This window comes from Oncorhynchus nerka, linkage group LG19 (genome assembly GCF_034236695.1).
Source record: "Oncorhynchus nerka isolate Pitt River linkage group LG19, Oner_Uvic_2.0, whole genome shotgun sequence".
In the NCBI taxonomy this organism is placed as follows: Eukaryota; Metazoa; Chordata; class Actinopteri; order Salmoniformes; family Salmonidae; genus Oncorhynchus; species Oncorhynchus nerka.
This window is the reverse complement of record NC_088414.1, coordinates 5,516,298-5,541,818: the sequence shown is the minus strand read 5'-3', so window position 1 is coordinate 5,541,818 and position 25,521 is coordinate 5,516,298. Positions and strand designations below refer to the sequence as shown.

The window sequence follows — 25,521 nt, the reverse complement described above, 5'->3', positions numbered from 1 at the left end:
CAGGGTAATTCAAGCACAGCCAACACGCAGTGATGTAGCCTACTACAAACCACATTGCTTCAAAACTGTTTTCAATAGGTACATGTTTTGTTATCTGAACGGTAGATCTTGGCATCTGGACTCAGCAAAGGTTGTTGACCACTGGTCTGCTGGTCTACAGCAGCAAAGTCTTACTGTAGTGTCCTAAAATACCCGGGGCTTCAGGGTAGCCTAGTGGTTAGAGTGTTGGACTAGTAACCGGAAGGTTGCAAGTTCAAATCCCCGAGCTGACACGGTACAAATCTGTCGTTCTGCCCCTGAACAGGCAGTTAACCCACTGTTCCTAGGCTGTCATTGAAAATAAGAATTTGTTCTTAACTGACTTGCCTAGTTAAATAAAGGTTCAATTAAAAAAAAATAGTCTATGTGTTCTGCTGGATTGACCATATGCCTCAGGCTCAGTACTTACGTGGGAAACCTGCCTGCCTCATCAGCCTCTTCTTGGAGAGCACTTTCATCGCCTGGAGGGAGAGAGGGAGGAGGAGGTCTGACATCAAAGTATGGAGAGATGTACAGTAAAGGGGATTGTCGCTACAAACCCGTGCACATCGCAGGAGGTTGGTGGCACCTTAACTGGGGAGGACGGGCTCGTGGTAATGGCTGGAGCAAAAAATAGAACTGCTTGGCCATAATGACCATCGTTATGTTTGGAGGAAAAAGGGGGAGGCTTGCAAGCCGAAGAACACCATCTCAACCGTGAAGCACGGGGGTGGCAGCATCATGTTGTGGGGGTGCTTTGCTGCAGGAGGGTCTGGTGCACTTCACAAAATAGATGGAATCATGAGGCAGGAAAATTATGTGGATATATTGAAGCAACATCTCAAGACATCAGTCTGGAAGTTAATGCTTGGTCGCAAATGGGTCTTCCAAATGGACTTAAGGACAACAAAGTCAAGGTATTGGAGTGGCCATCACAAAACCCTGACCTCAATCCTATAGAAAATGTGTGGGCAGAACTGAAAACTTGTGTGCGAGCAAGGAGGCCTACAAACCTGACTCAGTTACAGAAGCTCTGTCAGGAGGAATAGGCCAAAATTCACCCAACTTATTGTGGGAAGCTTGTGGAAGGCTTCCCGAAACGTTTGACCCAAGTTAAACAATTTGAAGGCAATGCTACCAAATACTAATTGAGTGTATGTAAACTTCTGACCCACTGGGAATGTGATCAAATAAATAAAAGCTGAAATAAATCATTATCTCAAATATTATTCTGACATTTCACATTCTTAAAATAAAGTGGTGATCCTAACTGACCTAAGACAGGGAATTTTTACTAGGATTAAATGTCAGGAATTGTGAAAAACTGAGTTTAAATGTATTTGGCTAGGGTGTATGTAAAGTTCCGCATGTAAACTGTATGTAGACTGTACATGCTAAAATCGCCACTGTGTGTGTGTGTGTGTGTGTGTGTAAGATGGCCAGCAGGACTCACGTAATAAGTGTTGTTGTCTTCATTGTAGGCCAGCTTGACAACACCATAAGAGCCCTTGTCAGAGAACAGGAGAGCACAGGCAGTGTGACGTTCAGTAGCTGTCAATCATCCACACAAATAAAAACCTACAGTACACACTCAAAAGAACACACGCACACAAACACCCACCCACGCACACACACAATAGCTATCCCAAGCTGACCCACCGGAAATGTGTGGGCCGAGTACTCTCAACGAGAACCAGCTGCTTCAAATCAAGTATAGTAAAAATGTAAATCTACCCGCCCCCCTTCCACCACACACACATGTACACAGACACTTTAGACAGCAGGCAGAACTCTCTCCAACTTCACCCATCCATTGTCTACTGCTTCACACAGAACAGACCCACTCTGCCCGAGGAGAGAGGAGACTCAGGCTATTTATACCAGCCTCTCATCCTCCTCTAACTCTCCCTGGGACACGGATTTTAGGCAATTTGAAATGAGGACAAGGCTGGCAGGAAGAAGTGAGAATGACGGCAACCGTGTCCTTAATGATCCCCTCCGACTTTTTAAACACGCACAGTAAGGAGTGGTGGAGGAATGGTGGAGGAGAATGGTGGAGGAATGGTAGAGGAATGGTGAAGGAATGGTGGAGAATGGTGGAGGAGAATGGTGGAGGAATGGTGGAGGAATGGTGGAGGAGAATGGTGGAGGAATGGTGAAGGATAATGGTGGAGGAATGGTGGAGGAATGGTGGAGGAATGGTGGAAGAATGGTGAAGGAATGGTGGAGGAGAATGGTGGAGGAGAATGGTGGAGGAATGGTGGAGGAGAATGGTGGAGGAATGGTGGAGGAATGGTGGAGGAGAATGGTGGAGGAATGGTGGAGGAGAATGGTGAAGGAATGGTGGAGGAATGGTGAAGGAATGGTGGAGGAATGGTGAAGAAATGGTGGATGAATGGTGAAGTGCTTTGAGGAGCGACAACAGTACCTTTCCGATTTCATCTTTCAGCTTGTACTGGTTGAGCTGCACGCAGTCCTTTGAGAGAGAGAGAGAGAGAGAAGCTGACATCTTTGCATGACTAATGCATTTCTTGTTCTGCCAGAACCACACGAGGTGTAGCATTAGGAGAACCAACAATCCATGTAAAAGCAATATGTTTACTAACAAAACCTTCCTTTTGTTTCAACTTGGAAAACAAACTACCAGAAGTCAGCATGACTAAACATAAAAAATATATATAAGCCTGTACCATTCAAGAGTAATGGATTCTGCTAGTTTTTATCCTGTAACGTCTAGGGGTAACAGCCTAGCAGGGTAACAGCCTAGCAAGCAGAGAGATCATGGCTGCATTCCAAACATGTGAAAGACACACCTTCTCCCCTCAGCCCTCAAATGAAGTGGACACTTCTGACGACGCATCATGACGTATGATGAGTTACACTTGCAGTGCAAGGGAGGAATTCATTCATTTTAAATGGACCGTCCTTGCCCAGGAAATTCCTCACTCATCCCACGGTTGTTTTTCAGGCATCATGGAACCCCCCGGTAGCTATTGTGTCCGCTTTGTATGCGCTACAGTCAATTATGATTGAATTTCATATGTTGGCTAGAAGACAACACTTCCACAGGCATCGAAAACTAGCCATCCGACGATATCAGGTAAATCGGAAATGACAAAGTATAAGTCAGGGAAAGTTGTATGGGCTAGATAAGGTTTCCAAAAGCGAACCAAACAAAAAAACTATTACTTTTACCAGACGTGTTTATGCCATCGTGTGCATTAGTAGTACAATTTCTAACTTATTTACATTTGATTTCACTTAGACTGGTATGTTGACTTCTCCATATTGATGTTGGTTTTAAGTGTTGAATGACTTTTCTTAGCAGATGTCCAATCAGGCCCCCGGAGTGAAAAGAAATGTGCACTCCAACACTCGATCACAAACGAGGGCTGAGGGGCTTCCGTTGCCAACTTTTCTTGCTTGGCTAATTGTTTGGACCGATGGCAAAGATGGCGGCGGGGATTCCCCCAAGGACCATAAGGCGAGGGTAAGTGGAAGAGGGTGTGCCTTTGAGTGTGTGGAATGCATGTCTGCATCCCAAATAGCAGGTCCCATAGGGCTCGGGTCAAAAGTAGTGCACTGGGCAGGGAATAGGGTGCCATTTGGGACACAGGCCATCTCTACAGGGAGTCTACTGGTCCAAGCTTCTGAGATCTACTGGGGAGTGAGCTGGCATCTACTAACACCATGGACCTTACCTTGACATAGGCTCAACCTTTATACCAGTATGCTGCTTCATTTACCACTGGAGACAAACACACAAGTTCAGCTGATGTGTGTTCATAGAGTTTGACTAACACAAAATGGTGTTTTTATTCCAAAGACCAGGGGGGGGGGGCTAAAAGGCAGAAGGGCTGTGGCGGCGTTGCCTACCTGCAGGTCAGTGATGGAGACGCGGTGAGACTCCACGGTGGGTCTACGGGGGAGCCGCGGGGAGGATTGGGGCGAGGTGATGGGCGAGTAGGGCAGCGAGGGGTAGATGTAGCGCCCGTTGGGGGACGAGGCCGTCTGGGAGCGCTCCTGCAGGGACAGCTTCCGGTCTGACAGGTTTAGTCTTCCCCTGTGCCCCTGGGGCTCAGGGGACAGGGCCTCGGGGTGGCCCACAGAGTGGGACAGCAGGTCGCAGGAGTGGGTTCTGAAGGGCGTCTCAGAGCACTCCATGTCCTCCACCTCATCACCTTCCTTGGGCTCGTACTCGGTCACCACGATAAGGGACTCCATGTAGTCTGGAACGGGGTGAGGGTTCATCTGCGGGGCAGGGCAGCTGCACAGTAGGTCAGGCAAGGGCTGTGTGTGAGTGTGTGTGGGCAGGGAGACATGACCGCAGGGCGACGGGGGCTCAGCAGAGGGCCAGGAGGAAACGCATGGAAACATGACAACGACTGGCCACAGAGCGTGTATGTCGCTGCTCCATCAGTGGTCTACCTCAGGAGAGCAGAGCACTAAAAGCAAAAACACAAAATGAAAACCATATTTCACTTTTCAACACAGAGGACTTGATGAACAATGAAAAAGCCTAAACGTCAGACATTGTTGTTATCATTTACAACACGGGTCTGTAGACAGACACAGAGCCTTGGTCCTGACCTTGCTCAAGGGCAAAAGAGCAAAACTGTACCTTGCTCTGGATAAGGGCGACTGTTAAAACGTAAAATGAGCCAGACACACTTGGAATTCCAACCTGCAACATTCTCTTAGCTCTTTCAACTGAAAACGAGTCGAGGTGCCAACAAACAAATCCTAACAAGATGACGCAAACACAAAGCAACTTCATAAACATTCTTCAGAACCAAATCAACCTACAGCTGTTTGAACTTCTCTTCTCCATGTGCTAATGACTTCAAAACAGGGCAGGAATCAGGAATCAGTCACAACTTCTCAGAATGGTTGGACTCCCCAGTCTCTATAGGGGGTTATCTATTCCAGCCAAACAAGGTTGTTTACCTCTATCAAGTACACCCCCCTGTTCACAACCCAATCTGGGTCCATGATCTGTTCCGATGTTGACTCTGCCCGTCAAGGGTGGTAAAGACGGAGCGGTTTCTCTCGGCAGGGTGATTCCTGACATGCTGTTGAGGGGATTGGAGCTCAGTGTGTGCGAACTGAGTGGGCCCCCATAGACTGTGAAGTCAAAGCCGACAGGTTTTGTTGTCTAGGCTTATGTAGAGGCTCTCTGTAGCCTTTCTCCCTGTTGGTACCTGCTGTACTTCACCAATGACCCCTGCCTCATTACATCTCCTACTCAACACCGGGGTTGGGGTCAATTCCATTTCAATTCCGGGTCAATTCAGAACGTAAACCAAACCTCGATTCCAATTAAAAAAACATTGAAAATGTGATTTTCAGTGTACTTCATGAATTGAAATTGACCCCAACTTCTCCAGCCTCTTTTCTCAGCGGGGAAACACTTTGTTGTTGCTTCAACTGCTTATTTCACTGTGAGTAACTTTACAAGGCGATTACTGTTTGTGTGACGCAGCAACAAAATGTTTAATCACAGGCTGGTGGCACCAACTGAAAGAGTTAGTGGCCCCAGTGTTACCAGGGGAAAACAGGCTGGTGGCACCAACTGAAAGAGTTAGTGGCCCCAGTGTTACCAGGGGAAAACAGGCTGGTGCCACCAACTGAAAGAGTTAGTGGCCCCAGTGTTACCAGGGGAAAACAGGCTGGTGCCACCAACTGAAAGAGTTAGTGGCCCCAGTGTTACCAGGGGAAAACAGGCTGGTGGCACCAACTGAAAGAGTTAGTGGCCCCAGTGTTACCAGGGGAAAACAGGCTGGTGCCACCAACTGAAAGAGTTAGTGGCCCCAGTGTTACCAGGGGGAAAACAGGCTGGTGGCACCAACTGAAAGAGTTAGTGGCCCCAGTGTTACCAGGGGAAAACAGGCTGGTGGCACCAACTGAAAGAGTTAGTGGCCCCAGTGTTACCAGGGAAAACAGGCTGGTGCCACCAACTGAAAGAGTTAGTGGCCCCAGTGTTACCAGGGGAAAACAGGCTGGTGCCACCAACTGAAAGAGTTAGTGGCCCCAGTGTTACCAGGGAAAAGTTAGGCTGGTGCCACCAACTGAAAGAGTTAGTGGCCCCAGTGTTACCAGGGGAAACAGGCTGGTGCCACCAACTGAAAGAGTTAGTGGCCCCAGTGTTACCAGGGGAAAACAGGCTGGTGGCACCAACTGAAAGAGTTAGTGGCCCCAGTGTTACCAGGGGAAAACAGGCTGGTGCCACCAACTGAAAGAGTTAGTGGCCCCAGTGTTACCAGGGGAAAACAGGCTGGTGCCACCAACTGAAAGAGTTAGTGGCCCCAGTGTTACCAGGGAAAACAGGCTGGTGCCACCAACTGAAAGAGTTAGTGGCCCCAGTGTTACCAGGGGAAAACAGGCTGGTGGCACCAACTGAAAGAGTTAGTGGCCCCAGTGTTACCAGGGGAAAACAGGCTGGTGGCACCAACTGAAAGAGTTAGTGGCCCCAGTGTTACCAGGGGAAAACAGGCTGGTGGCACCAACTGAAAGAGTTAGTGGCCCCAGTGTTACCAGGGGAAAACAGGCTGGTGCCACCAACTGAAAGAGTTAGTGGCCCCAGTGTTACCAGGGGAAAACAGGCTGGTGCCACCAACTGAAAGAGTTAGTGGCCCCAGTGTTACCAGGGGAAAACAGGCTGGTGCCACCAACTGAAAGAGTTAGTGGCCCCAGTGTTACCAGGGGAAAACAGGCTGGTGGCACCAACTGAAAGAGTTAGTGGCCCCAGTGTTACCAGGGGAAAACAGGCTGGTGGCACCAACTGAAAGAGTTAGTGGCCCCAGTGTTACCAGGGAAAACAGGCTGGTGCCACCAACTGAAAGAGTTAGTGGCCCCAGTGTTACCAGGGGAAAACAGGCTGGTGGCACCAACTGAAAGAGTTAGTGGCCCCAGTGTTACCAGGGGAAAACAGGCTGGTGGCACCAACTGAAAGAGTTAGTGGCCCCAGTGTTACCAGGGGAAAACAGGCTGGTGGCACCAACTGAAAGAGTTAGTGGCCCCAGTGTTACCAGGGGGAAAACAGGCTGGTGCCACCAACTGAAAGAGTTAGTGGCCCCAGTGTTACCAGGGGAAAACAGGCTGGTGGCACCAACTGAAAGAGTTAGTGGCCCCAGTGTTACCAGGAAAATAGGCTGGTGGCACCAACTGAAAGAGTTAGTGGCCCCAGTGTTACCAGGGGAAAACAGACTGGTGCCACCAACTGAAAGAGTTAGTGGCCCCAGTGTTACCAGGGGAAAACAGGCTGGTGCCACCAACTGAAAGAGTTAGTGGCCCCAGTGTTACCAGGGGAAAATAGGCTGGTGGCACCAACTGAAAGAGTTAGTGGCCCCAGTGTTACCAGGGGAAAACAGGCTGGTGCCACCAACTGAAAGAGTTAGTGGCCCCAGTGTTACCAGGGGAAAACAGGCTGGTGCCACCAACTGAAAGAGTTAGTGGCCCCAGTGTTACCAGGGGAAAACAGGCTGGTGCCACCAACTGAAAGAGTTAGTGGCCCCAGTGTTACCAGGGGAAAACAGGCTGGTGCCACCAACTGAAAGAGTTAGTGGCCCCAGTGTTACCAGGGGAAAACAGGCTGGTGCCACCAACTGAAAGAGTTAGTGGCCCCAGTGTTACCAGGGGAAAACAGGCTGGTGCCACCAACTGAAAGAGTTAGTGGCCCCAGTGTTACCAGGGGAAAACAGGCTGGAGCAGTGATTCTTGTGTGTTTCTCTTTTGAAGAAGAGAGACATATCCAGAACATGACGTGGAACCCTTGGGAATCTTCCTCCGTCATTCGTTACCAAGTAACAACACAATAACAATATCAAACAGGGGCCAGTTTCAACAGAGAATAAACAACGAAGTGCCACTTCTTTATTTTCAGAGCAGAGCACTGTTCCCTCCCATGTTGACTAAACTAAACTGTGCAACCTATGTGAATATCACAAGGAATATTCTAGCAACATCCCAGACAACTACCATAAGTTCATTTAAAGAACCTATACCAGGTGTTCTGTCAACATTATAGGAATGTCCTGTGCAACCTAACATCATATGAATGGCTTCACAACAAGGGTTTGCTCATTTTGGGGAATATTCCACAGGAGTCGCTAGTGCACGGTGAGACAAGGATATCCCGGACGGCCAAACCCTCCCTAAGCCGGACGCTAGGCATATTGTGCGCCGCACCATGGGCGTCCCGGTCGCGGCCGGCTGCGACAGAACCTGGGCTCTAACCCAGAGTCTCTGGTGGCACGGCTAGCACTGCGATGCAGTGCCTTAGACTACTGCGATGCAGTGCCTTAGACCACTGCGCCACTCGGGAGGCAAACATAAACCTTTTACGTTATCATAAGTAGACATAATTGCAAATGATTAAATCCTTCCAATAGAAATACAAAAAACAATTTAGTCACAAATTTATCTTTAATTAAATGAGTTGACTCTTCACATGGGACCGTTTCACTGAACAAAAGAAAGGGAATATTGAATGATCCCCAATGACCCATCGCATCTCCCAAAAACAGTTTCAACATACATCTGTAAAATGATAACCAAAGCTTCAGGTTCTATACTTTCTTCATCTCAGGCTTCCATGTCTTCTCCCTGGACCTTGTCAATGTCCACCTCTTGAACATCAGACTCTGAGGCCTCATCTTCACTGTCACTTTCCAACCTTGTTGAGGATGGCTCGTCATCAGGCTCAAAAAGGCTAAAATTTGCCCGGATGGTCACCAATATTTCAACCCTTATATTGGTCAGTCTGTTGCGTGCTTTGGTGTGTGTGTTCCCAAACAAGGACCAGTTGCTCTCTGAGGCGGCTGATGTTGGTGGGATTTGGAGGATGATGGAGGCAAAAGCCTCAGTTCCACAAAGTCCCTTCCACCAGGTGGCTGATTAGACATGTTGGCATGACTGCCATGTTGCATCTCCATCCCAAAGCCCTTGCTTGGAAGTGTACTTCGCCAGACTGCCAATAACCTTGCCCTCGTCCAGGCCAAGGTGGTGAGACACGGTAGTGATGTTGATCTCTACACCAGACAGGATGCTCTTGCCAGCGTACTTGGGGTCCAACATGTAAGCTGTGGCTTCAGGCAGAAGTCTTCACGCTTTTTGATGTATTTCAGAACTGCAGTTTCTTCTGCTTGGAGCAACAGTGAAGTGGGCAGGGCAGTACGGATTTCTTCTCTTATATCTGCAAGCAGAGTCTGAACATCAGACAGGATGGCATGGTCTCCAACAATCTGCAATGGCTGCTGCTATAGGTTTCAGGAGTTTCAGGCTGCTTACTACTCTCTCTCACAAAGTACATCATCCAGGAGGAGCCTCTTGATGGGGCTGTCCATATCGGCAGACTGTGATGTGGCCATTTCTTGGAGAGACTCATTCCCCTCCAGGAGACTGTCTAATAAGGTGAAAGCACCAATTTGTAAGTCGCTCTGGATAAGAGCGTCTGCTAAATGACTTAAATGTAAATGTAAATGTAACATGATGACAACACCACCCCAATGGGTGTTGCTGGGCAGCTTCAATGTGGTGCTCTTATTCTTCTCACTTAGCTTGGTGAGGTAGATTGCTGTTATAACTTGATGACCCTTCACATACCTAACCATTTCCTTGGCTCTCTTGTAGAGTGTATCCATCGTTTTCAGTGCCATGATGTCCTTGAGGAGCAGATTCAACGCATGAGCAGCACAGCCAATGGGTGTGATGTGAGGGTAGGACTCCTCCCCTTTAGACCAAGCAGTCTTCATGTTCGCAGCATTGTCCGTTACCAGTGCAAATACCTTCTGTGGTCCAAGGTCATTGATGACTTCCATCAGCTCATCTGCAATGTATAGACCGGAGTGTCTGTTGTTCCTTGTGTCTGTGCTCTTGTAGAATACTGGTTGAGGGGTGGAGATGATGTCGTTAATTCTTGACCTGCACTTGAATTCGGCATCCAGCAAATGAGTAGATTAAGTATGTCTGGTTGGAGGGGTGTATGCTGGGCGAAGAACATTCAGAAATCTCTTCCAATACACATTGCCTGTGAGCATCAGAGGTGAAACAGTTGTATACACAGCTCGAGCAAGACATTCATCAGCATTTCTCTGACTATGTTCCTCCATTGAGTCAAAACAACTTCTGATTCCAGGAGGACCATGAGCTGTTGCTATCGATATGGTGTCTGATTCCAGGAGGACCATGAGCTGTTGCTATCGATAAGGTGTCTGATTCCAGGAGGACCATGAGCTGTTGCTATCGATAAGGTGTCTGATTCCAGGAGGACCATGAGCTGTTGCTATCGATAAGGTGTCTGATTCCAGGAGGACCATGAGCTGTTGCTATCGATAAGGTGTCTGATTCATCATTTTCACCTTGAATAGAAGTAGGGGGACTTTTGTCAGAGGTTGCTTGTTGTGAGCGCTGAGGGAACTTTAAGCACTTGGCCAGATGATTCTGCATCTTCGGTGCATTCTTCACATATAATTTGGCACAGTATTTGCAAATGTACACAGATTTTCTTTCTACATTAGCTGCAGTGAAATGTCTCTTATTTTCCTGTAAAGATTAGAAGAAAAAGTGTTTCAAAAAATACAATTCCCATTTACAGATAAATAGTTAATCAGTTAGATTAAACAAGTCCTTTGTAAGATAAATGTTTTTAAATTAAACATGTATGGAAAAATGTGAATTAACACTCCTCAGTTAGCAGGCTCAAGCAAGCTAAAAACCCACATGGTAGCAAAAACTAACTAGCAGAGACTGTTAACAAGTTAGAAATGATTTAAACACACTTGTATGTCATATAAAATATATTCACCCCACCCAGTATTGTAATCAAAACTTACCAGAATGCATGTCTTCCTTGGCTCAAGACAGTCTAGTAGTGTGGGCTCAATAGCATCTCATTAGTGTGCAAGATCTTGAGAATCAGCTGCACATGTGATGGAAGAATGCACTGTGCATGCAGAGGGTTGCAATTCCATTTGAATTGGGGGTAGTTTAACCAAAATATGCCACAATACCTAGAATTGCCTTATGTGTATCCCACAAAAAATGTTCACTGTTATAAGCCAACTTTTGATGATTTTAAAGAAACATTCCCGGGCTTAGCTTCCCACGGAAAATGTCCGACCCTTTGCAACCCTAATCAAAACACATTTAGTGTTTTGGGAACCTCTCTCTTTTAATGTACCCACACTGTTCCACAATAGCTTGAGGAGATCAATTTGGTGAGAAGTGACCCAAGATGTAGGCCAAGCTAGCCTGTCTAACCCACTGTGTTTGAACCTATAATAGAGCAGAGTGCAGTCAACTACCCATGACCTACTTTTGATCTCAGCTGGGTCTTGACCTGGTTCTCGCCATCTATTTCCACTTGCTTGAGATGCTAATGTACACAGTCAGTGATTGAGAAATTCACACACACACACACACACTCAAGTAGCAAGATTACTTATTTACACATTGTCACTTTTTGTCAAAGCAGCTATAATGGAGTCCATGGCAGGCAAAGACAGACAACTTACTACCTTGCTCCTAGAGATCTGAGGCTAAAGCCATTACACTTCTGTGATCCCTCATTACGGTGGATCGCAGCTTCTTTCTTCTTCCCAACCCCTGGAATCAAACAGATGCTGCTCTGGGGGCAACAACACAATGCCATCTGGAGCAGAGGAGTATTCTAAGCATCATTACAGATCAACCCTGTCACTGATCTGTAGATAGTCCGAGACCAGATAAGCCTGTGAATGGCAAAACGAGTTTCCTCTATCAAGCAGACTACAGCTGCTGTACTGTGCTATTTATGCAGAGGTCTCAATGGGACTGATGGTGCCGATTATTAGGCCCATTTGGTATACATTTGACCAAACAGAGATGCTGCAAGCGTGCACGTGGAAAGTTTAGTATCATGACGATATGGCCATAGCTGTCATGACTTATCGATATGGTCAGTGCTCAATTGAATAGGAAGTAATTTGCATCAATGTCAATGTTATTCTGCAAACCCACAATTATTATCGTCGGTAACCAGATGTTTCAATCCCGAAGATGTTCCCGATGGCCTGTACATACACAAAACATATAGGACCCCAGTCGCCTGACGGGCGGGGGGGACGTCATTTAGCACATCAAAGCAATCAGTAGACGCAAACTAAGGTTAATTCCATGACATTTCTTAGATAAAGTAAATCGAGCTTGCAGGCTCAAATGTTCATGACCGGGCGATGAATAACGCAAAACCATGCACACCCGGAACATCAAAGGCCCCCTGGAAGGTTCATATTGATAACGGTTTACATCAAACTAGCAAGCTACAGCATAACATATGTATCGCTAGCTAGATTGCTAACCTAAACGAAGATTAGTGGAAGCAACGCTCACGCTTTGTAAAAAAAACAAAAAAAACAATCTCTCGACCACAAACGTGACGCATGGTAGAAATAACCTTACCATCTAATCGATGCTCTGAAACGTACCTTTTGGGGTGCAATTATGAACTACGGGCGTTCCGTATGCTAGCCACCTGACTCTGCATGAAATAGTGTTGATGTAGCTGGTAAAATATCTAGCGACTTGAAGAAAATGAACGAAGCATCGTGATAGGTGGCGAGCATCCTCTGAAGAACCAATCCAGCTGGGCAGACAGCGTGTGGCCAGTGGGTGAAAGCCGTAGGTCGTGGACCATATGACAGTTGTTTTTAATTTATCCCTCCCTGAATATTCACAAAAAGGAAAATTAGATATTCGCCCCCAATTATCGGAGCATAGTTAAAACACTAACCTTGCATGGCATTGGCCTTTCTTGGCATAGAAGCATAATGTAGCCTTGATTCATTCTGGCGCCACCATGTGGTACAAAAACGATATCATTGGACGACCCAGAAAACCAGGTAACATAATGGGCGAAATGCTAACTGTATAGTTAGCCGTTCACCAAAAAGCAGTTGCAGTGCACATCACAATCACTCAAAAGTCCACAAAGTCGTGAAGGCATGACAAAGCCGCTTCCCCTTCAGAATGTCCTACAGCACCATTGAGAGCATCTTAACTGGCTGCATCCCCACTTGGTATGGCAACTGCTTGGCATCCAAATACAAGTGTAGTACATCCAAGAGCTCTACACCAGGCAGTGTCAGAGGAAGGACCTAAAAATGGTCAGAGTCCAGCCCCCCCAAAATCATAGACTGTTCACTCTGGTACCGCACAGCAAGCCTGGAACCAACAGGACCCTAAAACAGCTTCTACCACCCCATGACTGCTAATTAGTAACCGGACTATCTGAATTGACCAGTCACAGCTGCTACTGTTTATTAGCAATCCTGTTGCCTCGTTACTCATCCCTACCTATATGTAGATATCTACCTTAATTACCTTGTACCCCTGCACAGCAACTCAGTACTGGTACCCCATGTATAGTCAAGTTACTCCTTGTGTATTTAGTCCTCGTGCTATTATTTTTCTATTCATTCAAAATTTCTCAGCATTATTGGAAAGGACCAGTAAATAAGCATTTCACTGTTTACAAAGCACACGATAAGAATTAGAACGAGACCAAAGGCAATTCAAATTGACAGGAAAACAATTTATTTAAAAAAGAAAAAAGTACAATGTCAAAAAGCAGGTCTTGAAAAAAAATTAAAAGGCTCGCAAAATAATTAGATCAAGTAGAGTACCAAAATCTCTAAAGATACAAAGAAACTGTACAATGCGATCGTTTTAAACTAACCAACGCCGATACTACCGCCTTTTCGGGAAAATAGTTCCTCTTCCCATCCCTCCACCACGACCCCGTCCTCTTGCAGCCACTGCAGAAAAAAGATACAATTAGTCAAATATGCACAGAAGTTAGCAGCTGGTTGCATTTAAAACATTTTTTTTTAATCCTTAGTTGAGCGCAAATTAGCAATTGCCTCATTCGCCATCGGTGCATGTAGAAGCAGCAGCAGCCCTCACCCTGAGCTTTAAGAATGCATGCATAGGTGCATGTAGAAGCAGCACTCACCCTGAGCTTTAAGAATGGCCGCCTTTCCCCTTCCTGCTCCAGAGCCCTGGTTCTTGTTTTTCATGCTCTTTAACATAGGGGCGTTTTTTAACATGTCCGGTAGGATCAGGAAGCGAATCTTGCTGCCCCGAATATAGACCTGCTCCAATTGGGCTACACGGCCATCCCGATGAGTCACAGTGATATTGGACATCTGAAAGGAAGCGATATACACTTACATCACAACCCTCCTATAGAGATGAGCTCACAAATATCCCCTAAAACAAGATCATTTGTCTGAACGCTAAAGGCAATCAGAAGACCTACCTGGCAGTTCATGTTGTCCTCAGCCTCAATGAGCTTGCCCCTGTACACTTCACCAGTGTTGGTCTCACAGGTCACAATGTGGCCCTCTGCTTCATGCAGAACTTTGATGGGCACGCCAATGGACATATTTGCAAGGGTCCTGTAGAAACAGAGACAAGGTATAGACTCATTGTCTGCAGAAATCAATTGGCACCCATCACAATACAAAAGGTATAAGCATTTGGTTTGAGTAAAATGGAAAGGATCAGATTAGCCTACCATACACATATAATACAGTTGAAGACGGAAGTTTACATACACCCTAGCCAAAAACATTTAAACTCAGTTTCACAATTCCTGACAGTAAAAATTCCCTGTCTTAGGTCAGCTAGGATCACCACTTTATTTTAAGAATGTGAAATGTCAGAACAATTGTAAAGATAATTATTTATTTAAACTTTTATTTCTTTCATCACATTCCCAGTGTGTCAGAAGTTTACATTCACTCAATTAGTATTCTGTAGCATTGCCTTCAAATTGTTTAACTTGGGTCAAACGTTTTGGGTAGCCTTCCACAAGCTTCCCACAATAAGTTGGGCGAATTTTGGCCCATTCCTCCTGACAGAGCTGGTGTAACTGAGGCAGGTTTGTCAGCCTCCTTGCTCACATACGCTTTTTCAGTTCTGCCCACAAATGTTCTATTTTGTGAAGTGCACCAGACCCTCCTACAGCAAAGCACCCCCACAACATGATGCTGCCACCCCCGTGCTTCACGGTTGGGATGGTGTTCTTCAGCATGCAAGCCTCCCCCTTTTTCCTCCAAACATAACGATGGTCATTATGGCCAAACAGTTCTATTTTTGTTTCATCAGACCAGAGGACATTTCTTCAAAAAGTACCATCTTTGACCCCATGTGCAGTTGCAAACCGTAGTCTCTTTTTTTAATGGCGGTTTTGGAGCAGTGGCTTCTTCCTTGCTGAGTGGCCTTTCAGGTTATGTTGATATAGGACTCGTTTTACTGTGGATATAGATACTTTTGTACCCGTTTCCTCCACCATCTTCACAAGGTCCTTTGCTGTTGTTCTGGGATTGATTTGCACTTCTCGCACCAAAGTACATTCATCTCTAGGAGACAGAACGAGTCTCCTTCCTGAGCGGTATGACGGCTGCGTGGTCCCATGGTGTTTATACTTGCGTACTATTGTTTTTTTTTCTGAGAAGCTTCTAAAGCCATTATATCATTTTCTGGAATTTTCCAAGCTGTTTAAAGGCACAGTCAACTTAGTGTATGTAAACTTCTGACCTACTGGAATTGAGATACAGTGAATTATAAGTGAAATAATCTGTAAACAATTGTTGAAAAAATGACTTGTGTCATGAACAAAGTAGATGTCCCAACCGACTTGCCAAAACTATAGTTTGTTAACAAGAAATTTATGGAGTGGTTGAATAACTAGTTTTAATGACTCCAACCTAAGTGTGTAAACTTCCGACTTCAACTGTATATAAAGTGCTTGATCTGCTCTGCCTTACCCCTGGTTGTGCTGAGCCAGAGTCCTTCTCCTTACCCCTGGTTGTGCTGAGCCAGAGTCCTTCTCCTTACCCCTGGTTGTGCTGAGCCAGAGTCCTTCTCCTTACCCCTGGTTGTGCTGAGCCAGAGTCCTTCTCCTTACCCCTGGTTGTGCTGAGCCAGAGTCCTTCTCCTTACCCCTGGTTGTGCTGAGCCAGAGTCCTTCTCCTTACCCCTGGTTGTGCTGAGCCAGAGTCCTTCTCCTTACCCCTGGTTGTGCTGAGCCAGAGTCCTTCGCCTTACCCCTGGTTGTGCTGAGCCAGAGTCCTTCTCCTTACCCCTGGTTGTGCTGAGCCAGAGTCCTTCGCCTTACCCCTGGTTGTGCTGAGCCAGAGTCCTTCTCCTTACCCCTGGTTGTGTTGAGCCAGAGTCCTTCTCCTTACCCCTGGTTGTGCTGAGCCAGAGTCCTTCGCCTTACCCCTGGTTGTGCTGAGCCAGAGTCCTTCGCCTTACCCCTGGTTGTGCTGAGCCAGAGTCCTTCGCCTTACCCCTGGTTGTGCTGAGCCAGAGTCCTTCTCCTTACCCCTGGTTGTGCTGAGCCAGAGTCCTTCTCCTTACCCCTGGTTGTGTTGAGCCAGAGTCCTTCTCCTTACCCCTGGTTGTGCTGAGCCAGAGTCCTTCTCCTTGCCCCTGGTTGTGTTGAGCCAGAGTCCTTCTCCTTACCCCTGGTTGTGCTGAGCCAGAGTCCTTCTCCTTACCCCTGGTTGTGCTGAGCCAGAGTCCTTCGCCTTACCCCTGGTTGTGCTGAGCCAGAGTCCTTCGCCTTACCCCTGGTTGTGCTGAGCCAGAGTCCTTCGGTTTGCCCTGCCTCACCTACTGCTCTGCCTTACCCCTGGTTGTGCTGAGCCAGAGTCCTTCGGTTTGCCCTGCCTCACCTACTGCTCTGCCTTACCCCTGGTTGTGCTGAGCCAGTCCTTCGGTTTGCCCTGCCTCACCTACTGCTCTGCCTTACCCCTGGTTGTGCTGAGCCAGAGTCCTTCGGTTTGCCCTGCCTCACCTACTGCTCTGCCTTACCCCTGGTTGTGCTGAGCCAGTCCTTCGGTTTGCCCTGCCTCACCTACTGCTCTGCCTTACCCCTGGTTGTGCTGAGCCAGTCCTTCGGTTTGCCCTGCCTCACCTACTGCTCTGCCTTACCCCTGGTTGTGCTGAGCCAGAGTCCTTCGCCTTACCCCTGGTTGTGTTGAGCCAGAGTCCTTCGGTTTGCCCTGCCTCACCTACTGCTCTGCCTTACCCCTGGTTGTGCTGAGCCAGAGTCCGTCGCCTTACCCCTGGTTGTGTTGAGCCAGAGTCCTTCGGTTTGCCCTGCCTCACCTACTGTTCTTCCTTACCCCTGGTTGTGTTGAGCCAGAGTCCTTCGGTTTGCCCTGCCTCACCTACTGCTCTGCCTTACCCCTGGTTGTGCTGAGCCAGTCTTTCGGTTTGCCCTGCCTCACCTACTGCTCTGCCTTACCCCTGGTTGTGCTGAGCCAGAGTCCTTCGCCTTAGCCCTGGTTGTGCTGAGCCAGAGTCCTTCGCCTTACCCCTGGTTGTGCTGAGCCAGAGTCCTTCGCCTTACCCCTGGTTGTGCTGAGCCAGAGTCCTTCGCCTTACCCCTGGTTGTGTTGAGCCAGAGTCCTTCGGTTTGCCCTGCCTCACCTACTGCTCTGCCTTACCCCTGGTTGTGCTGAGCCAGTCCTTCGGTTTGCCCTGCCTCACCTACTGCTCTGCCTTACCCCTGGTTGTGCTGAGCCAGAGTCCTTCGCCTTACCCCTGGTTGTGCTGAGCCAGAGTCCTTCGCCTTACCCCTGGTTGTGTTGAGCCAGAGTCCTTCGGTTTGCCCTGCCTCACCTACTGCTCTGCCTTACCCCTGGTTGTGTTGAGCCAGAGTCCTTCGGTTTGCCCTGCCTCACCTACTGCTCTGCCTTACCCCTGGTTGTGTTGAGCCAGAGTCCTTCGGTTTGCCCTGCCTCACCTACTGCTCTGCCTTACCCCTGGTTGTGCTGAGCCAGTCCTTCGGTTTGCCCTGCCTCACCTACTGCTCTGCCTTACCCCTGGTTGTGCTGAGCCAGTCCTTCGGTTTGCCCTGCCTCACCTACTGCTCTGCCTTACCCCTGGTTGTGCTGAGCCAGAGTCCTTCGCCTTACCCCTGGTTGTGTTGAGCCAGAGTCCTTCGGTTTGCCCTGCCTCACCTACTGCTCTGCCTTAACCCTGGTTGTGCTGAGCCAGAGTCCGTCGCCTTACCCCTGGTTGTGTTGAGCCAGAGTCCTTCGGTTTGCCCTGCCTCACCTACTGTTCTTCCTTACCCCTGGTTGTGTTGAGCCAGAGTCCTTCGGTTTGCCCTGCCTCACCTACTGCTCTGCCTTACCCCTGGTTGTGCTGAGCCAGTCCTTCGGTTTGCCCTGCCTCACCTACTGCTCTGCCTTACCCCTGGTTGTGCTGAGCCAGAGTCCTTCGCCTTAGCCCTGGTTGTGCTGAGCCAGAGTCCTTCGCCTTACCCCTGGTTGTGCTGAGCCAGAGTCCTTCGCCTTACCCCTGGTTGTGCTGAGCCAGAGTCCTTCGCCTTACCCCTGGTTGTGCTGAGCCAGAGTCCTTCGCCTTACCCCTGGTTGTGTTGAGCCAGAGTACTTCGGTTTGCCCTGCCTCACCTACTGCTCTGCCTTACCCCTGGTTGTGCTGAGCCAGTCCTTCGGTTTGCCCTGCCTCACCTACTGCTCTGCCTTACCCCTGGTTGTGCTGAGCCAGAGTCCTTCGCCTTACCCCTGGTTGTGCTGAGCCAGAGTCCTTCGCCTTACCCCTGGTTGTGTTGAGCCAGAGTCCTTCGGTTTGCCCTGCCTCACCTACTGCTCTGCCTTACCCCTGGTTGTGTTGAGCCAGAGTCCTTCGGTTTGCCCTGCCTCACCTACTGCTCTGCCTTACCCCTGGTTGTGTTGAGCCAGAGTCCTTCGGTTTGCCCTGCCTCACCTACTGCTCTGCCTTACCCCTGGTTGTGTTGAGCCAGAGTCCTTCGGTTTGCCCTGCCTCACCTACTGCTCTGCCTTACCCCTGGTTGTGCTGAGCCAGAGTCCTTCGCCTTACCCCTGGTTGTGTTGAGCCAGAGTACTTCGGTTTGCCCTGCCTCACCTACTGCTCTGCCTTACCCCTGGTTGTGCTGAGCCAGTCCTTCGGTTTGCCCTGCCTCACCTACTGCTCTGCCTTACCCCTGGTTGTGCTGAGCCAGAGTCCTTCGCCTTACCCCTGGTTGTGCTGAGCCAGAGTCCTTCGCCTTACCCCTGGTTGTGTTGAGCCAGAGTCCTTCGGTTTGCCCTGCCTCACCTACTGCTCTGCCTTACCCCTGGTTGTGTTGAGCCAGAGTCCTTCGGTTTGCCCTGCCTCACCTACTGCTCTGCCTTACCCCTGGTTGTGTTGAGCCAGAGTCCTTCGGTTTGCCCTGCCTCACCTACTGCTCTGCCTTACCCCTGGTTGTGTTGAGCCAGAGTCCTTCGGTTTGCCCTGCCTCACCTACTGCTCTGCCTTTGTGCTGACCCCTGGTTGTGTTGAACCAGAGTCCTTCGGTTTGCCCTGCCTCACCTACTGCTCTGCCTTACCCCTGGTTGTGTTGAGCCAGAGTCCTTCGGTTTGCCCTGCCTCACCTACTGCTCTGCCTTACCCCTGGTTGTGCTGAGCCAGAGTCCTTCGGTTTGACCTGCCTCACCTACTGCTCTGCCTTACCCCTGGTTGTGTTGAGCCAGAGTCCTTCGGTTTGCCCTGCCTCACCTACTGCTCTGCCTTACCCCTGGTTGTGTTGAGCCAGAGTCCTTCGGTTTGCCCTGCCTCACCTACTGCTCTGCCTTACCCCTGGTTGTGCTGAGCCAGAGTCCTTCGGTTTGCCCTGCCTCACCTACTGCCCTGCCTCACCTACTGCTCTGCCTTACCCCTGGTTGTGTTGAGCCAGTCCTTCGGTTTGCCCTGCCTCACCTACTGCTCTGCCTTACCCCTGGTTGTGTTGAGCCAGAGTCCTTCGGTTTGCCCTGCCTCACCTACTGCTCTGCCTTACCCCTGGTTGTGTTGAGCCAGAGTCCTTCGGTTTGCCCTGCCTCACCTACTGCTCTGCCTTACCCCTGGTTGTGTTGAGCCAGTCCTTCGGTTTGCCCTGCCTCACCTACTGCTCTGCCTTACCCCTGGTTGTGTTGAGCCAGTCCTTCCCTGCCTCACCTACTGCTTTGCCAGAGTCTGCCTCACCTACTGCTCTGCCTTACCCCTGGTTGTGTTGAGCCAGTCCTTCGGTTTGCCCTGCCTCACCTACTGCTCTGCCTTACCCCTGGTTGTGTTGAGCCAGAGTCCTTCTCCTTACCCCTGGTTGTGTTGAGCCAGAGTCCTTCTCCTTACCCCTGGTTGTGTTGAGCCAGAGTCCTTCTCCTTACCCCTGGTTGTGTTGAGCCAGAGTCCTTCTCCTTACCCCTGGTTGTGTTGAGCCAGAGTCCTTCTCCTTACCCCTGGTTGTGCTGAGCCAGAGTCCTTCTCCTTACCCCTGGTTGTGCTGAGCCAGAGTCCTTCTCCTTACCCCTGGTTGTGCTGAGCCAGAGTCCTTCTCCTTACCCCTGGTTGTGTTGAGCCAGAGTCCTTCTCCTTACCCCTGGTTGTGCTGAGCCAGAGTCCTTCTCCTTACCCCTGGTTGTGCTGAGCCAGAGTCCTTCTCCTTACCCCTGGTTGTGTTGAGCCAGAGTCCTTCTCCTTACCCCTGGTTGTGCTGAGCCAGAGTCCTTCTCCTTGCCCCTGGTTGTGTTGAGCCATAGTCCTTCTCCTTACCCCTGGTTGTGCTGAGCCAGAGTCCTTCTCCTTACCCCTGGTTGTGCTGAGCCAGTCCTTCTCCTTACCCCTGGTTGTGCTGAGCCAGAGTCCTTCTCCTTACCCCTGGTTGTGTTGAGCCAGAGTCCTTCTCCTTACCCCTGGTTGTGTTGAGCCAGTCCTTCTCCTTACCCCTGGTTGTGTTGAGCCAGTCCTTCTCCTTACCCCTGGTTGTGTTGAGCCAGAGTCCTTCTCCTTACCCCTGGTTGTGCTGAGCCAGAGTCCTTCTCCTTACCCCTGGTTGTGCTGAGCCAGAGTCCTTCTCCTTACCCCTGGTTGTGCTGAGCCAGAGTCCTTCTCCTTACCCCTGGTTGTGCTGAGCCAGAGTCCTTCTCCTTACCCCTGGTTGTGCTGAGCCAGAGTCCTTCTCCTTACCCCTGGTTGTGCTGAGCCAGAGTCCTTCTCCTTACCCCTGGTTGTGCTGAGCCAGAGTCCTTCTCCTTACCCCTGGTTGTGTTGAGCCAGAGTCCTTCTCCTTACCCTGGTTGTGCCCTGGTTGTGCTGAGCCAGAGTCCTTCTCCTTACCCCTGGTTGTGCTGAGCCAGAGTCCTTCTCCTTACCCCTGGTTGTGTTGAGCCAGAGTCCTTCTCCTTACCCCTGGTTGTGTTGAGCCAGAGTCCTTCTCCTTACCCCTGGTTGTGTTGAGCCAGAGTCCTTCTCCTTACCCCTGGTTGTGTTGAGCCAGAGTCCTTCTCCTTACCCCTGGTTGTGCTGAGCCAGAGTCCTTCTCCTTACCCCTGGTTGTGTTGAGCCAGAGTCCTTCTCCTTACCCCTGGTTGTGCTGAGCCAGAGTCCTTCTCCTTACCCCTGGTTGTGCTGAGCCAGAGTCCTTCTCCTTACCCCTGGTTGTGCTGAGCCAGAGTCCTTCCCCTCCTCCTACCCTGGTTGTGTTGAGCCAGAGTCCTTCTCCTTACCCCTGGTTGTGTTGAGCCAGAGTCCTTCTCCTTACCCCTGGTTGTGTTGAGCCAGAGTCCTTCTCCTTACCCCTGGTTGTGTTGAGCCAGAGTCCTTCTCCTTACCCCTGGTTGTGTTGAGCCAGAGTCCTTCTCCTTACCCCTGGTTGTGTTGAGCCAGAGTCCTTCTCCTTACCCCTGGTTGTGTTGAGCCAGAGTCCTTCTCCTTACCCCTGGTTGTGCTGAGCCAGAGTCATTCTCCTTACCCCTGGTTGTGCTGAGCCAGTCCTTCTCCTTACCCCTGGTTGTGCTGAGCCAGAGTCCTTCTCCTTACCCCTGGTTGTGTTGAGCCAGAGTCCTTCTCCTTACCCCTGGTTGTGTTGAGCCAGAGTCCTTCTCCTTACCCCTGGTTGTGTTGAGCCAGAGTCCTTCTCCTTACCCCTGGTTGTGTTGAGCCAGAGTCCTTCTCCTTACCCCTGGTTGTGTTGAGCCAGAGTCCTTCTCCTTACCCCTGGTTGTGCTGAGCCAGAGTCCTTCTCCTTACCCCTGGTTGTGCTGAGCCAGAGTCCTTCTCCTTACCCCTGGTTGTGCTGAGCCAGAGTCCTTCTCCTTACCCCTGGTTGTGCTGAGCCAGAGTCCTTCTCCTTACCCCTGGTTGTGCTGAGCCAGAGTCCTTCTCCTTACCCCTGGTTGTGCTGAGCCAGTCCTTCTCCTTACCCCTGGTTGTGCTGAGCCAGAGTCCTTCTCCTTACCCCTGGTTGTGTTGAGCCAGAGTCCTTCTCCTTACCCCTGGTTGTGTTGAGCCAGAGTCCTTCTCCTTACCCCTGGTTGTGCTGAGCCAGAGTCCTTCTCCTTACCCCTGGTTGTGTTGAGCCAGAGTCCTTCTCCTTACCCCTGGTTGTGTTGAGCCAGAGTCCTTCTCCTTACCCCTGGTTGTGCTGAGCCAGAGTCCTTCTCCTTACCCCTGGTTGTGTTGAGCCAGAGTCCTTCTCCTTACCCCTGGTTGTGCTGAGCCAGAGTCCTTCTCCTTACCCCTGGTTGTGTTGAGCCAGAGTCCTTCTCCTTACCCCTGGTTGTGCTGAGCCAGAGTCCTTCTCCTTACCCCTGGTTGTGTTGAGCCAGTCCCTCTGTTTTTTTTATCTGGAAAACCGACCCCTGCGATGTGTGGTCTTCAGTTCATGCACTCACCTTGCAGACCCAGTCCAAGATCTGTGTCCACTGTTAGCAATGGCATGCCTTGCCTGATTCAGACTTGGACTATTGTTAAAATGAGATGCACTGAACTTGTAATTGGCAAACCAGAGGATGTACTCCCTCTTGAGTGGTTCCTTCCTGGTTTCCTGCTACCTGTGGCAGTTCTTTGCAATTGTATTGGCACCTGGCCTGGCTTACAATTACTGCGGCAATGGTATTCAATTTCCCATAGGCCTAGTTATTTAGTCCTACATGTTGGAGCTCAAAGCCTACAATTTTCACTGTACCCTGAAATCACACCTGCACATGTGACTATTACAACACTGAATCTGAGCATGGCCTTTTGTTTTGGCCTACATTGTAAACAAAGTAACACACCTTTTCAATTCTACTGAAAATAGAAGGGATTTTCAGTAACAATGTTGATAGTTAATTTCAGAGCCAGGTAAATAGAAATAGGACTTTAATAACAGTCAAACGTAGTTACTTGTAGGCTCCCGAGTGGCGCAGCTGTCTAAGGCACTGCGTCTCAGTGCTAGAAGAATCACTACAGTCCCTGGTTCGATCCCGGGCTGTATCACAACCGGCCGTGATCGGAGTCCCATAGGGCGGTGCACAATTAGCCAAGCCTCGTCCGAGTTAGTGGAGTATTTAGCCGGGGTAGGAGGTCATTGTCAAATAAGAATGTGTTCTTTTTAACTGACTTGCCTAGTTTAAAAAAAAAACACTAATATGTGGGTCCAGCATGCTGGCAAGGGTGGGTGTGTCAGCCTCGCTGATAGTAAAAGTAATCTAGCAACTAACACAACAGGTAACTAACTACCTACATTAACTACTGCAAATATTCAACATTTGTATTTTGTTTACCTTTCAACGGGAACGAAGTTGTTCTTTCTTGAGTTCCGTATTCTGTATTTCAAGCTTACCCAACGTGCGACGAATGAATGAACGAGCAGCGAGAATACTTTGTGCGTTTTCCGACTATGCAACTTGAGAAAGGAAGAAGAAAAAAGTGCTTCCGGTTCAAACATGAAGTGATGCCTCATGAGACTTGTTGTCTTTCTCGACATACCGCATATCTTTCAATACAGATGGCCCTACTGTAAAACAAAACCATTTTTTAAACGTGTTTAGATTAACGTGTTTAAACAAATTAAATATACGTACAATGTGAAATCTATTTTTTTCATTTTCACTCGGATCTGCTATGATTCAACCAGTGGTGTAAAGTTCTTAAGTAAAAATACTTGAAAGTACTACTTAAGCAGTTTTTTGGGGTATCTGAACTTTACTTAACTGTTATATTTTGATTACTTTTACTTCCCTACATTCCTAAATCATTTTTCCTGACACCTGAAAGTACATCTTACATTTTGAATGCTTTGCAGGACAGGAAAATAGTCTCACACACTTATCAAGAGAACATCCCTAATCATCCCTGCTCTCTCTGATCTGGCAGACTCACTAAGCACATGCTTTGTTTGTAAATAATATCTTAGTGTTGGAGCATGCACCTTGCTATCAGTAAATAAAAAAACTAGAAAATCAGGGTGTCTGGTTTGCTTAATATAAGACATTTTAAATTATTTATACTTTTACTTTTGATACTTAACTCGACTTCCACTTTTGCTAATTTCCCTTGTTTCTCAGTCTAATTGACAATGACAGCTACAACGTTTGTTTCGTGCTTCCTTCAAAGCGCCTCAGTGCATGTTTGGTCAGTTTCACAGCTGGTGTGATAAATATTGCCATGACCCTGGCTGCCACTGGATGAAGTAATATAGGCAACTGTAATTTATTCTAAGCAATGCACCCTCTCAATGCTCCTGCCTTTTCCCAGTATTGGTGTACTACGGGAATGTACACCGCTGATGAATCTAGTGGTGGAAAAAGTACCCAATTGTTATAAGACACTCAGTAAAATGCTACTTGAGTAAAAATCTAAAAGTATTTGCTTTTAAATATAATATAATATTATAGTAAATGTAACTGCTCAAATTTATTTAAAGACATGCTCCGTTAATTTGGCAACTAAGAAAGTATTTGGGCTGGATGTGTCAATGTGTAGTTCACACATGCATAATCTATGAGCAGAATTACAATTTTACCTCAATTAACCACGAAATCCCTAGTTTGAAAGCAACTGTTTTCTTGAAGCTGTGCTGTGCAATTTTACTACATTTCCCAACACATGGGCCAGCCCCCTAGCAATTCGAGTTCTAGCCAATGAGCTTCAGCCCTTCGCATTTGAGTGACAGCTAGAAAGAGGCCTGCCCAGCGTTATCCAATGAGGTTGCCGGGTGGGCCCAATGACTCATTGGACAGAACAGAGCTAGAGAGCAATGATGTGGTGCATATATATATCTGCACATATGTGATGTAGTTAGACGTTTCCGTAGACCACTTTTGGCTTGTGAGTGCTACTTTTAGAACTAGTTTCAGTTCTCTATGTCTGACAAGTAGTATGGCGCTGCGGCTCTGAGTATTGTTTCTTCATCCTACTGTATGTAATGTTTAATCAGTGATTTGTTTTGATGGGTTTTTTTCCACTGCTCAGAGAAATTAGTCATTGAAGTTGTTAGATTCATGTCCCATCCTACATTCTGATATAACCAGGTTCTGGCCACTAGATGGTGCTGTTCCAGGTGATTTATTTTTTTAAAGAGACATTGGTTTCTAGTTTCTAGTTTCTAGTTTATTTATATAACCCACTGTTTCCCGGTTGGCCGTCATTGTAAATAAAACAAGTTCTTAACTGACTTGCCTA

General features: G+C 48.5%; 2 protein-coding genes across 2 annotated transcripts in view; both read right to left on the bottom strand.

Moving 5' to 3' along the window:
* LOC115125722 (calcium/calmodulin-dependent protein kinase kinase 2-like) overlaps window positions 1–13,128 on the bottom strand; it is a 29,795-nt gene extending 16,667 nt beyond the window's left edge. Inside the window, exons 1-5 of the mRNA XM_065004658.1 lie at window positions 12,483–13,128; window positions 3,895–4,463; window positions 2,447–2,494; window positions 1,472–1,525; window positions 449–500 (exon numbers count right to left, since the gene is read on the bottom strand). Coding sequence (XP_064860730.1) covers window positions 449–500; window positions 1,472–1,525; window positions 2,447–2,494; window positions 3,895–4,395 — 655 coding nt within the window. The 5' untranslated portion in view covers window positions 4,396–4,463; window positions 12,483–13,128. The remainder of the gene's footprint in view (window positions 1–448; window positions 501–1,471; window positions 1,526–2,446; window positions 2,495–3,894; window positions 4,464–12,482) is intronic.
* A 439-nt stretch (window positions 13,129–13,567) lies between these two features.
* LOC115125725 (small nuclear ribonucleoprotein Sm D3-like) lies at window positions 13,568–23,839 on the bottom strand. Its single transcript, XM_029655274.2, has 4 exons — window positions 23,622–23,839; window positions 14,315–14,453; window positions 14,009–14,201; window positions 13,568–13,811 (listed from the first exon to the last, which is right to left on the bottom strand). Exons 1-4 carry the CDS (start codon window positions 23,822–23,824, stop codon window positions 13,744–13,746), a joined length of 603 nt encoding a protein of 200 aa, XP_029511134.2. The 5' UTR covers window positions 23,825–23,839; the 3' UTR covers window positions 13,568–13,743.
* Window positions 23,840–25,521: the final 1,682 nt, after the last annotated feature.

What these genes read in the sequence shown, in the direction of transcription:
- LOC115125725 (XM_029655274.2), bottom strand. Translation starts at nt 23,824, where the DNA reads ATGTCGAGAAAGACAACAAGTCTCATGAGGCATCACTTCATGTTTGAA. An exon ending in AGGACAACATGAACTGCCAG is followed by an intron (nt 14,202 to 14,314) that starts GTAGGTCTTCTG and finishes GCTTCCTTTCAG; the next exon opens with ATGTCCAATATCACTGTGAC. An exon ending in GGCCATTCTTAAAGCTCAGG is followed by an intron (nt 13,812 to 14,008) that starts GTGAGTGCTGCT and finishes TTTTTTCTGCAG; the next exon opens with TGGCTGCAAGAGGACGGGGT.